This window comes from Ascaphus truei, chromosome 2, assembly GCF_040206685.1.
Source record: "Ascaphus truei isolate aAscTru1 chromosome 2, aAscTru1.hap1, whole genome shotgun sequence".
NCBI lineage: Eukaryota > Metazoa > Chordata > Amphibia > Anura > Ascaphidae > Ascaphus > Ascaphus truei.
The window spans coordinates 107892127-107905462 of NC_134484.1; the positions used below are offsets into that span (position 1 = coordinate 107892127).

The following is a 13336-nucleotide window of genomic DNA, read 5'->3' on the forward strand; positions in this document are numbered from 1 at the left end:
CATTGGTTACTATAGCAATGCTATTTATTGTGTACAATGGGAGGGCCCCGTTTAATTTTCCTTGATGAAGCTCGGCAGAGGATTGAAATGTACGTCGGGCATGGTCGTAATTATGTCATAGGCAGAAGTAGACAGTAGCCAGTGTGCGCGTCAGTACATGTACTCAGTGAGATTATTTTAGATTGTGTATTGCTCCTCTCAACACTCTGTGTGGTGCTTTTATACTGCCACACATATTATTAATATGTAATAATTGTATAGTGTTGATATTTCCGAGCTATCTTTACCAGTTTTGGCCTTCTCTGGGGGTGCGACCTACACCCCTGGGCGAAAAAACTTTTGACGACTGGCGGGAGCATGCGGAACAGGTTGGGCCAAACTAGATGTGTTCAGCCGCTATAAAACGGCAACGGGTCAAAGAGTCCTTGCGGCCCCTGGCCTCCAACATCGTGCGACTGTATCGTGAGGGCCACACCGAAGCAGAGGTTCTGGATCTTATTCGGGCCTTAGCGAAGTCCTATGGAAAGAAGGACGATCCAATTACCTTACTGTTCCAATTCTATGGCCTCAAAAAAAAGGAGAATGTGGAATTGTCCGAGTTTCTTAAACGGTTGCAGCTACTGTAGCACTGTGGACACTGATCCACAAGAAGGTCATACAAATGGCTGAACTGGACAAAGCAATTCCTGCGGGGAGCTTCATTCCTCCACCCCTTAGTGGCCAGAATATGCAGAAACCTCTCTACTGAAAAACCTCCCATCTATGAGGATCTCATGGACCGGATCCAGATACAGGAGGCCATTTTACAATTTCAGACCCCTTGGCAGTCTTGTGACTCATCCAGAGGAGACAGAGCTACAACTCCTGCTATAGAGTCCGTAAGGACGAGCTCAAAGGCACGTCAACCCTAAAACCCAAGGAGGCAGAAGGCTTCGAAGATGAACGTCCCCCCAAAGCACATGCCGCCGCGCCCATGACGCCTAGGAGATTGTATCCCTATCCGAACTGGGACGTCCACAGTGCTACTCATTGCATCAACTATGGCCAAGAAAGCCACTACGCTAAATACTGTTCTATACCCAAGACACCCCCTCCTTAGTCTATGACCTACAAAGCACAGTTAACAGAACCGCCCTCCACGTCGTCGGAAGACGCCCTCGCTCCCCAACCTGATGAAGCCCCACAGCCGGATGGCTACAGCCGGGTGAGACCGGCTGCGATCATAACAATGCTCGTGGAAGATATCTATTTCTCAGCCTTGCTGGATACTGGGTCCCAGTTGACTATTATCTATCGGCCCTTTTACGACCAGCGCATAAGTCATCTGCCTTTACAGTCCGTGGAGAAAATGAAGCTATGGGGTCTCAGCAATGAAGACAACCCCATCGACGGTGTGGTGAAATCATGGCTAGAAATACTGCAGCTGAATACTGGCAAGCCCCACATTATGGAGTAGAGGCTCGAACATCCGAGCTCCCCAAACATTTTAGGGACCAAAGCCGATGTGGTGCGGGCAATGATCCTGGCATATCTTCAGGAAGCGGGAGAACAACCCCTGTCCTCCTTACTGATCGATCCGGTACTCAAAGAGGAGTGCTACACGGTCGCGAAGCTAGAAGAATGTGGTGAAATTTTCAATCTTGAAGAAGGGTTGACCGAGATTCCACCATGGGGAGTGCGACACATGACCGCAAGGACCTGTTATTGTGGACGCAATAAAGTTGATCGGTGGTTCTCCCTAGAGACCCCACCTGAACAAGACATCCATAAAGGGTATAAGATGGTACCTGAAGTACGAGAATGAAAGTCCTCCATCCCGAAGGGGATTACAGTGACAATCCAGAATATCTCCCCTCGCACCGTTTCATTCGACGTCGGTCAGAAGCTGGGTTGAATATACAAGGCTACAAACGTAGAGACTATGGAGCATATACACGCCACTACTGTGCCAGGAAAGCCCAATGGATTACAGTTTGATTTAGGGGAATCAAGCCTGTCAGAAAACTGGAAAAGATGGCTGAGTGCTAAGCTGGAGGAACGTTGGGAAGTGTTCTCCACTAGCGAGATGGGCGTGGGCTGCAGCAAGAGCGCCCAGCACATGATTCGGCTGAATAACACCACACCATTCTTGGAGCGGTCCCGATGTATCGCTCCCAGAAATGTGGAGGACATGAGAAACGTCTTGAAGGAGATGGAGATAGCAGGCATAGTGACCAAGTCACGTAACCCCTACGCCTCCCCCAAATGTAGTAGTGCGCAAGAAAAATGGATCCGTCCGCCTGTGCGTAGACTACCAGACCCTGAACCGGCGTACCGCCCCCAACCAGTATCCCCTGCCATGGATCGAAGAGATTCGAAATGCGCTGACCGTAAGCCAGAGGTTCAGCATGTTGGACCTGAGATCTGGGTACTACCAGGTACCCATGGGTTCCGAAGACCAGGAGAAGACGGCAATCGTCTGCCACCTTGGCTTTGATCAGTTTACCCGAATGCCCCAAGGCATTTGCGGTGCCCCAGCAACCTTCCAACGCTTGATTGAGAAGACCATTGGGGATACTGTCCCGGCTAAGCTCATTCTAAAGCTTGCCGGGAGCTGGCCGGGAGAGTAGCGGGCTAGCCGCAGATCCGTTCTCCGTTTAAAAACGGAGTTTCCCGCGCGGCGGCCGCTACAATAGATAAGCGCTAATGGCGCTTACTATTGAAAGCGTCCGAGGCTCGGGAAAACCGTTCGGGTTTCGGCCGGAGACAGCCCGCGATATTTTTAAACTGCGGGGGCGGCCGCATTAGAGTCAGCCCGGCCGCTACTGTATGAATCCTTGTGAGTGCCTCGTCTATCTCGAGGACATTATGTTCGGACGAACCCTCGAAGAGCATGAAGTATTGATAAAGGACCCCTACGGTCCGAAACGAGTAGGAGTTTTGTCTCACCCCCTGGGGTTATGTTACTGAGTGTTGCTGAATAAATTGAATTTTATTTTTTCTACCACCTGGCTCCCTGGCAGTGCACTGTTTTTGCTCTCTTCTTCTAACTCATCTAAGTGCACCAACACTCCACAGGATAGCGCTATTTCATACACTTTTGGGTGGGCCCTGACATTGGGGGAAAAGAACATCAGGATATTGGTGCCAAGCACATTATTTACTTTGGGGGACACTCACTGGTGGTATCAGGTTGAGGCATTGTTATACTGTGGGGTTGTCACGGGAGACAAGGTAATTTACACCTTTATACCGGGATCATTCATTGAGCAATACCAAGAAGTAAAACACATTGTGATTTATTCCTTTGAAACAGACGTACTCACAGTGAATTACAAATAACAAGAGGAAACACATTTACTGGGGGATATGGGTTAAAAAACTAACCTTTCCTAACTGGGCATCCCCCATTATACTAAGGACCCCTGTACCATTCTGGGGATACCTTGATCCCCTATGCCTCTTTTACCTTTCTGGTCTGTGCTGAAGCAGGGACTCCTGGCGCTGAGCTACAAGAACGTTTTCAGTGTAGGATTTTGACTGGAGGATTGTGCTTCAATCTATCTGAGAATCATACATTATTCCCAGCTACATTTTTGGGGTATCCAGTAACTCTGGAACCCCGCTACATAATCACAATCTGTAAAGATTGTTCCCGCAAAACCCACCTTGAAACTCATAGCCTAGCAATCTCTGCTTGCTGGCACTCCTGGATAGGGAAAAACATAAAAATGCTTTATTGTCACATAGTTTACATACAGGCACAGCACATATATAACAGTCAGGTTCAAGAGCTGACACTCTAGGACCCCAAAACATGGATCAGGGGCAACCAAGTGGGCTTGACCTTTATTAGTGAGCCTAGTTACCCCTTCACCGTCACAGGGTATAGGGTACTGTGGTCTGTGTTCAGTAAAGGTTGATGATTGTGTGTATTATTGTTATTGTTCCTGTAAGGGGCCTATCCCACCACGATGGGATCCCTTACAGATGAAGGCGCTGCACCGAGATGAACCAGAATCACCCCAGGCTCCCAGTGGCAGAGGCTCAGGCCTCCTGGTTGCCCACAGCAGCATTGCTATTTTAATGTATATTTTGGACATTTGTGGAGATCAGTAATTTTTAATCTTCAATAAAAGTTATGTTTGATATATTTTGTCTAGTAAGAGTGCTTCCAAGTTAACTCTAATACCCTTTTTTTTGTTGTGTTGGTTTGCTAGTTCACAGTGCTACACCCCAAACCCACCCAGGAGTCCAGGGGGGTGTAGTGGTTTGTGGAAAATTCTTCATGTAATTAATAATTACTTATGTGGACAACCTAGTAGAGCAGTTTGACTTTATTTTTGTGAGAATAAGTTATTTTTTTTAGAGTTACATTCACTAAAGTGTGATAGTCATTGCAGATATATTTCATGCCTGTTTGCTCCTGATCTCTCTCTTCTTATTACACCTGACAATGAGCAAAAGCGGTTAACACCACCTCCATTATATTGATGTAAACTTTGATACACCTCATTATACTATTGTTTCAACCAATTCCTCCCTTAACCGCTACAAACCCTCCCTCTCCCAATAGTTAACTGAAGTAAATGTAGTTAAACTGACATGAGTCAAAAGTGTGCAATCTGTGCACTTTTGGAGCAGTGCTCTAAATTTGTTCGAATTGCGACACAATACATATTACTCATAATTTCTCATAAACAGCTATTGATCTGACTGGCCATTAACAAGTGATAATAACTATCACATTTTAGTGAACTTGTACTTAAAGGTGGGGTTCAGCCTCGGCTCATTTTTTTTTTTTTGCCCACCCCTTTTTTATTTTTTACTTGAATAGGAAGCTGGGGGTCTCTGAAGCTGAACTACATTAATTTCAGCTCCGGGAACCTTCCTGAAATACTTACCTCTGAAGGTGCCCCAGAAGTGTTGCCTCCAGGGAAAACAAAATAGAGGTTTACAGCTCCCACACCACGCAGTCCAGTAGGAAACCCTGACGGATCCGATTATCCACGTGAGATGTAAATATATAGAAACACATTGCATGTACAGTATTTTGTCAGCTTTCAATTTTAGATGTGTCAATTGAAAGATCTACACATATTACAATGGCGCGTATCAAAATTTGCATCTGGAACCATCATGTCCAGTAGAGGCAACTCTTATTCTAACAAAAACCAGTGGCAATTCCCCCAAAAAAACAGGAAACACCCAGGTACATTCTGAATACATGCCTTAAACTTTCCTTAAACTAGCCCCAGCATTTCTGCATTGATTAATGGCCTATCAGATTAACAGCGGGGGTCCCTGGCAGTCCCATTCAAACTGAATTGGAATGCCAGGGATCCCTGCTGTGTTAATCCTATGGGTCGTTAGTCAATGCAGAAATGCCTTAAACGTGCCTCAAACTAGCCCAGAACATACCCAGCACATACCCAGCACATACCCAGCACATACCCAGCACATACCCAGAATGTAACCCGGCTAGTTTACGGCAAATGTTAAAATAAACGTTGCCTCTACTGTACTGTAGTTAAACTTTTTGAAGTATCAAGGGCTCTTAAATCTGATTTAAATGCAAGACACTTGACTAACAAGGAATTTAGCCACAATTGCTCTTTAGATGGATACCTATTTTATATAATAATGAACACATATTCATCATTTTACCTGTTGTTCTTAAACAATGCCTCTTATGTGGTTTTTCTTGGCTAAATTATTGGGCTCGGTAAGTCAGCACAATAAAATGTTATAAAAAAATATTATGTTTTACGTAGTCATTTTTTACTACTGGCACAATTCGCCACAGTTTAATGTACAGGAGATTTCCATCAGATATTTGCTAGCTCTGTTGATTGAGAAACTGTTTCAATTAGAAATTAATCACAGATGTCTGTTAACAGACAATAACATCAGTATGGGAATGTGGAGAACTTGGCACTGAAATACTGCAATTAACCTTATCTTACCTTTTTTGAAGGAAACTGTAAGAATTATTTGGCTTGGCTGATGTCACTCTAGACTCAATGTCCTGAATAGGCAGCAATTAACACTGTGCATGCTAATTAAAGTGACCATATTCCCACTGAAATGCAAAGTCATTTGGAAGCAGCAACTGAATTGTATTGCAAACATCACATTCTTAGACATGTGTGTCTAGGAAAAGTAGACACTGGCTCTAACAACCTCACTAGTCAAGTATCACAGACCTGAAATATAGAAGAAACGTGGAAACTAAGTGGAAAGCTTTTAAATGTATGCATGAGAACAGATAGTTGCTCTCAGAGGGTTGTTTTTGCTACATGTTGTTATGTAGTCTATTGAGATGAACACAAAAAAGAAAGAATATGCGTGGAAGAAGGGATATAAAATAACGGTACTTTGTATATCACTCACCCTTGTATGCTAATAAATGAACAACTTTGTCCTTGCAACCATACAAAATAAATATATAAAGTGCACTCGAATGAAAACAAATAATCTGATAATTAATGAGGCTCCAGAGAAAATTGTCCTTCAGTCCAAGGTCTACTGATTAGATACTGTGCTTAGTTTTAACATTGAGCAACACTGATTTTTGACAATTTTACAGTTAATAGTATGAAACAATTTTTGTTATCTTTATTATCTTTCAGGGAAAGTCTAAAACAATTCCATGTTTTAATCCCAACACTTTATTACCAGGTATGTACGTCATTTTGCACGTGTTGTTTTACAATATAGATTGTGACTTTGTAATGAAAATATTTATGTTGCTTTTAATAGGAATTTTGGTACTTTTATCAATCTTTTGCTTTTTGTCAACCTGAAGGGCTCCAGACTTTGATACTTTGGGGATCTGCATCTTGCTACATGTAAAACATTTAGGGTAAAATTCATGAAGCTCTAATATGATCGCCCGATAAGTGCCATTGAATCGAATATGCTCAATCGTGGTTCTATCCCTGTATCAGAGTATAATTAATCTCCCATTCATTAGTCTAACTGCTTATATCTATATTAGCGGTAAAAACATATTTATTCAAGATTTGTATATTTGATGCAGATATGTTGGGCAGATAGAGTATACCCACTGTCACAAAATACAGAGCAGTGAAAACATGTTTGTGAGAAATTCTGTAACATTCTGAAGTCGCCTGTGATGTTGTTGAGTTACAGTAACTTTGTTCTTGGCTGGCATAGAGCGTGGAAGAGAGGCAGAGGCACAGAGAAGAGTAAACAGACAAGCAGTTAAAACATGGTCAGGGTCACTTCACCTCACCAAAATAAATACAGTAGAAATCTAATTATTTGCCAACTTGGATCTGTAAGCTTTTTTTGTTAAAGAGAACAATTATGACCATAGGAGCAAGCAGACACTAAAAACATTATAGTGCAGGGGCGGATTTCAAAATTTGTGGGGCAGCAGAATAAAGAGGCGGCATGCCCGCGCATGCGCAATCGGCGCTTGCCACTTGTGTGTATGTGAGATCGGCGCTTGCTGGCCCGCGCATGCACGATTGGCCCTTGCCGGTCAGCGCATGCATGATCGCCGCTTGTGCGCATGCGTGATCGGCAAGCGCGGGCTGGCAAGCACCAATCGCTCATGCGGGGGTCAGCAAGCGCTGATGGCACATGCGCACAAGAGACGATCGTGCATGTGCACAAACGACGATTGCACATGCACCGGGCGGCAACGTGACGTCCCATAGCATCATGTTGACATGGCAATGGGATGGTGCGGCGCCGGAACAGAAGGGCAGCATCAGGTAACCGCCTAATTTTTAATCCGCTACTGATGGTGAGTAAAACAAAATGCCAAAAACCCTCCACTGTACAGTAAATAAAAATATCACTTGTGAGCACATTCACATGTCTCTGACAGGTCTGCAACCCTGTCTTTCCCATAATCGCTTAGCAAACAGTGCTTCCGCTGCAGCCAAGGATTCTGGGAAATTACATGCAAATGAGCAAAGTGTATCACTCCTTACTTAACATCAATTTTAACATGGACCCTTGCAAGCTAATGCCTACCATTTTCCAGCTTTTCAGCACAGCCTGGGTTAAAGAAGTGCATAGCCAATAAACCTATAGCTGTCTGTGAGTATGTTTGCTGACTCTGCTCTTCTTTAACCCAGACTGTGCTGAAAAGCTGTGTTATAAGGCAGGCATCATTTTATAGGGTTCCATGTTAAAATGGATAAGAAGTAAAGTGACCACTGGGCTCATTTGTATGTCATTACCCAGAATCCCTGGCTGCAGTGGAAGTATTGTTTGCCAAGTAATATTGGGGAAAGACAGCATTTGCAGACCAGTCTCAGACATGCAAATGCAACACAAGTGGTATTTGTATTTACTGACAATAGGAGCAGACATTGATAATTCCGATCATAATATTTGGATAAATAATTTCCTTCTTACCACAGTTATTCCTTTTGCTTCTTTTAATTATTCTCCAAATCACTCACCAAACAGAAGTGAAACAAAGTGCAGTACCTTGAATCGTAGATGTTAAGATAATGAAGATAAGATGTTACAAATCACTGTCTCAGTGTTACAGCACAAAACTGTTTTTGTTGAGGTTAATACATAGCCCCCATTGTATTTCATTCTTTAAAGCTGAGACTTTGCAGGAGGGAATTCCTCATTGCTATTACTTTTACATTTATTCTCTTCTCACATCACATTATTTTTCTGTTGTTACTGCATTCCTCATACACAGGAACATTCTAACTAGTTCCTTTGTCAAAATGGCAAATAATATATCTCTAACATGATATTTGTAAACATTAATCTTAAAATGTGTAGCTCTGTGTTCACATGGCAGTTCTTAATTCCAAATGTTGTAATCTTTAACAATAGGCAATTGAGACAGCAATCTTCTAATGCATGGGAGCTCAGTTTGAAATGTTGACTTCTTCCCACATGTATTCAATTCTCTAACTTTACTTTTCTCTTTGCTTATCCAATCACCACAATAAGGCCTCGGGCATGGTCAGCGCTTATGCGCTGACCCGTGCTGAGGCGCGCTGCTGCTCGGCAGTCAGCCCCAGCAGCCGCAATGAGAGCGGCTTTAGCAGGGGCTCGCTTCCGCTTACGCAAGCGTGCGAAAGCGTAAGTCTTAGAAATTTTTGAAATTCAAGCGCTCAAGGGAGCGCAGGGCCGGTCACATGAGCAGTTCGCCCAATGAGGGCGAACCAGCTCCGTGACGTCACAGCCCCCCCCCCCCCGATACGCCCCGGACGGCGCGCGGTCTAAGGCCAGGGAAAGAACCCGCTTTCCCTCAGTCTCAGCGCGCCTCCGCCCGGCACAATACACCATGGATGCAGCCTAAAGCTTAACCTGAAAAACAAATCGTTGCCATGTTGCTAATAATTGTGTAGGCCTATAAATGAGTTAAATAGTTGTGATGAAAGGGAATTATTTAACAGCCTTAAAATATTCTCATGTTTTTTTCATTTTTCAAATATTGTATTAGAGAAATGTCTGCTAGTTCAAATTGTTCTTTATCTTTAAAAAATGCAGATCCACTTCTTCGTGATTACTGGGTATATGAGGGTTCTCTTACAATGCCACCGTGTAGTGAAAGCGTCACTTGGATATTATTCCGATACCCTTTGACAATCTCTCAAACACAGGTAGGAACATTTTAAAAATAATGCTTTGGATGTAATAAAATAAAACAAATATATATCTACAGATGTGTCCAGACTTACTGTACCCGTGGCTGCGACATGGTGTGTGATTTACAGTCGTGTAAACACTTTGTTCACCACGACTCATCCGCAGTCCGGCCACATTCAGCCGTCACAACTATTTGTGGGGTTTATTTATGTAATTGCAATTCAGTATTTGTCCGGCAGATGGCGCACTAAATATCTTTGCCTATGCCCACGCATGCGCCGTCTACCATGACACTCCAACTCCAGGACTTCCACCACTAGCCAAGTAAAGGGCTGTCAAATTAATAAATACAAGATCTAATGGAGGAATCAACAAGTACAATGGTCCCTAGATTGTGGGACTCGTTCTAGGGACATAGGGAAAATTTATAATGGCCCGAAGAAGTACATTACTGTACAGTATGATTATGATACTCACACGGTACTCACCATGATCGTGGTTTGGCTACATCTTTATATATGAAATTTACTTTGAGGCAGGATTCGAATTCCAGTGTTGGCCTTCCTTGTGTCTGAGGGCAAGTCACTTGCATTAAGCACCACAATTAGAATGAGAGCTGGTACTACACAATTACAATGTGGAGTACTCTGTGCTATATAAGATATATATATATATATGAGAAAGGTCCCGTGTGGAGGACCGAAACGTTGGTTTTTATGCCTCACTAAATACAAAATCTTTTGACTACCTCGTGGAGTGCTGCTTCTGATATTCGGTCACACGGTATCGTATTACCCATATATATATAGGTTATACGATACCGTGTGACCGAATATCAGAGGCAGCACTCCATGAGGTAGTCAAAAGATTTTGTATTTAGTGAGACATAAAAACCAACGTTTCGGTCCTCCACACGGGACCTTTCTCAAGGTGATGTGATATATATATATATATATTAACACACATTCCCAGATAGCTCAAACACCTACATCCACGACATCATGAATATATATTTATGCCAAAATGAGTGCTACTGAGCGTGGCAAATGTATACGTACAACAGAAGACACGGGTAAGCCCAATGCTACATCAAATTGACAAAACATATATGGTAATGAGTATAAAGTTTAAATACTTGAATAATAATAGTAATTACTTGTTTTTTTAGTTAAACTCTTTGGCCAAAGCGTCGTAAGCCTGCATACCAACGTCAAGGTAAACCAAAAATGCAGGTCCTAACACTAAAACACTATATATATATGTCCATACATGTACTGTACATTAGATATTCTCTTGGATCGCCTCACACTCTCATTTAAAGTAAAGGTTACAGCTTTGGATTCTGGAAAGGCTATCTGAAATGTCACTGTTGACAAAAACTCAAAGATAATGTATTTCCAGTCCTAAAAGAATAATATGTTTTTAGAGTAAACAGAAAACAACCAATGAGAAGCCAATAGTTTAGTTTGCAATATTGTTGTTGAAATAAAGTTTCATATTTAACATGGGGTATAAAGGAAAAATAATATGCGGTACAGTGTATTGCTTCCCTAACACAAATGGGTCTAAATGTATGCTATGGCTTATTAATTATGTGTTGTGTCTCTAAATTGAAATGTAAATGGTTGAACCACAATTATATATGAATGCACTAGAATTTGTCATAGTTTTATGAATAAATGTTGATTCATATTTTCAGTTTTATGGAATCTCAGTAACACTGTATTATACTGACATTTATGGCACTATTGCCTATTTTTGCTGAGCGGTATTAAGCCGTAAATCATCTCGGGCCTGATTTGCAGTTTAGGCTTCTTTGCAAAAATAGAATTGATATAGAGTTAGCTCTGCTCCATCACTATTTCTAACATAAAACCCATATTTAGAGTTGGGCGCAACAGAGTAACAGATAACTGGTCTTACATTATTATAATGAGGTCTTAGATTAGTGGTTATGCACAGTTATTATGTCTTGTGCAATCAAATGGCTGTGCATAATAATTATAAATCTCTTCTGCACATACCCATGAAATCTTGACCTTGTGCAGGACTCTTAGGTACAACAACTAAGCTTAGCAGAAGGAAGCTCTGTAATCAGTAGTTTGATAATTGGAGAGAGAGCTGTTCTAATGTATATTTTAGGCTTTAAATCAGCCTGTGTAAGGCTGCGGCCATAGTGCAGGCACACACGTGCCTGTCGCCACAGCGATCTGTGGACTCAGATCATTTGTGAGATGGGGAGGCGTGGCCGTGACATCACCAGGCTGGTTCAACCTGATTGGCTCAAACGCGGCAGTGACGCGGCCGTCGCTCAAAAAAATCTAATTTTGGGGGGGCTCAAAATCCTGCCATGCCGTCGTTATGCCGCACGCGCAGCATGGCCGGACTGGTGAACTTACATGCATTTGTTCGTACCGCGTGCAGTCGCCTGCACTATGTCCAATGCCGTAGATCCAACATTTCCATGATGAGGTGTTACCGAATGCCAAATACATTAACACTAAACATTATTTCCCATTTTCTCCAGGGTCTTGGTCTTTTCTGAAGAATAGCAAGCATTGACAGTTCGGGACTATACATCTCAATAGAGCAGCACTTGCAGTCATAGCTCTAGAAAATGTGTGTTCACCACGACTCTTTTAGTTCTTTTAGTGTAGTGTGATTATACTGTAGTCTGATTCATACAGGCACATCATTTAGCATTTTTAAAGGACAACCACTATTCCAATTTAGGGATAGAAGCACCTGTTGAGCAGTAACAGTAGGGTAATAAGTACCACTCAACAAGGGTTTTGCACCTATTGTTTAATTAATAAATTACTTTCTGTATTGAGACACTGGAGTGCCTTCATCTCTTGTATTTTATGGACCTCACTGATTCCCCTTTGCATGGGGATATCGCTGGTCTTGCACCCATGACCAAGTAAACTTGAGTATCGTGAGTGCTCTTACATTGCAATTATTTTTGGTCAACTTTAAATCGGGGTCTTATTTTTCCAAGGTGCAAACCACCATTTAGTGCCTGCACAAGGAGTTTTCACTACATCCCCCCTGTTGTTAGCCAACTCTAAATCAGACCCCTTATGTCCCATTCAAGTGAATGGCTGTAATGCGCATTTCTTGTTTAATATCACTTAAATTAACCTACTTTAGGCGTATGTATTCCCTTATATAATACATTTTCCTACACTTGTTTGTGTGCTTTGGCAGTGAGCTACATTATAATACAGATATACTGTTCTCATATATCTTAACTTAATATTAAAACGTTAGCTGGTGCACTTGATGATTGTAATTGCAAATTAGTAACCATACTCGCTGAAATTGCAATTAGTAAATTTACACGTGCCGCTTTTGAGTAGAATTGTATCGATATTTATTTAATACCTAATAAATAAAAGTGTCACGGTGCCAATGAATTATTCACCCCATATCATTCAAGACAAAGGGGCATTATTTGCCTTATTGTTTTCAAAACAAACATCTTGAGGTAATTATGAAGTTTATTGGTTCCAAAAAGAAAACATGTCACATGGTAAATGTTTTTTTCTTATTTTTTTTTTTACTGTTGATACAAACAGGGCTATTGATTAAGCTGATCTCGTGCCAACTAGGGCACTATTGCATGGAAACTCCAATTTCCTATACTAGGTGTTTCAGTGCGATAGTTCCAAAATCAGCAGTATTGCAGTTTAATTAATAAAAAAAAGCAAAAAGTTAAAATGACATCTTTATAATAATGTTATAAGTTGCCGTA

The 13336-nt window shown here is 42.0% G+C and overlaps 1 protein-coding gene across 3 annotated transcripts in view; it reads left to right on the plus strand.

The window, feature by feature from the left end:
- CA8 (carbonic anhydrase 8) overlaps positions 1–13336 on the plus strand; it is a 144834-nt gene that overhangs the window by 62793 nt on the left and 68705 nt on the right. For all 3 annotated transcript variants that reach the window (XM_075584053.1, XM_075584052.1, XM_075584051.1), the window contains 2 exons: positions 6612–6660; positions 9481–9593. In XM_075584053.1, coding sequence (XP_075440168.1) covers positions 6612–6660; positions 9481–9593 — 162 coding nt within the window. The remainder of the gene's footprint in view (positions 1–6611; positions 6661–9480; positions 9594–13336) is intronic.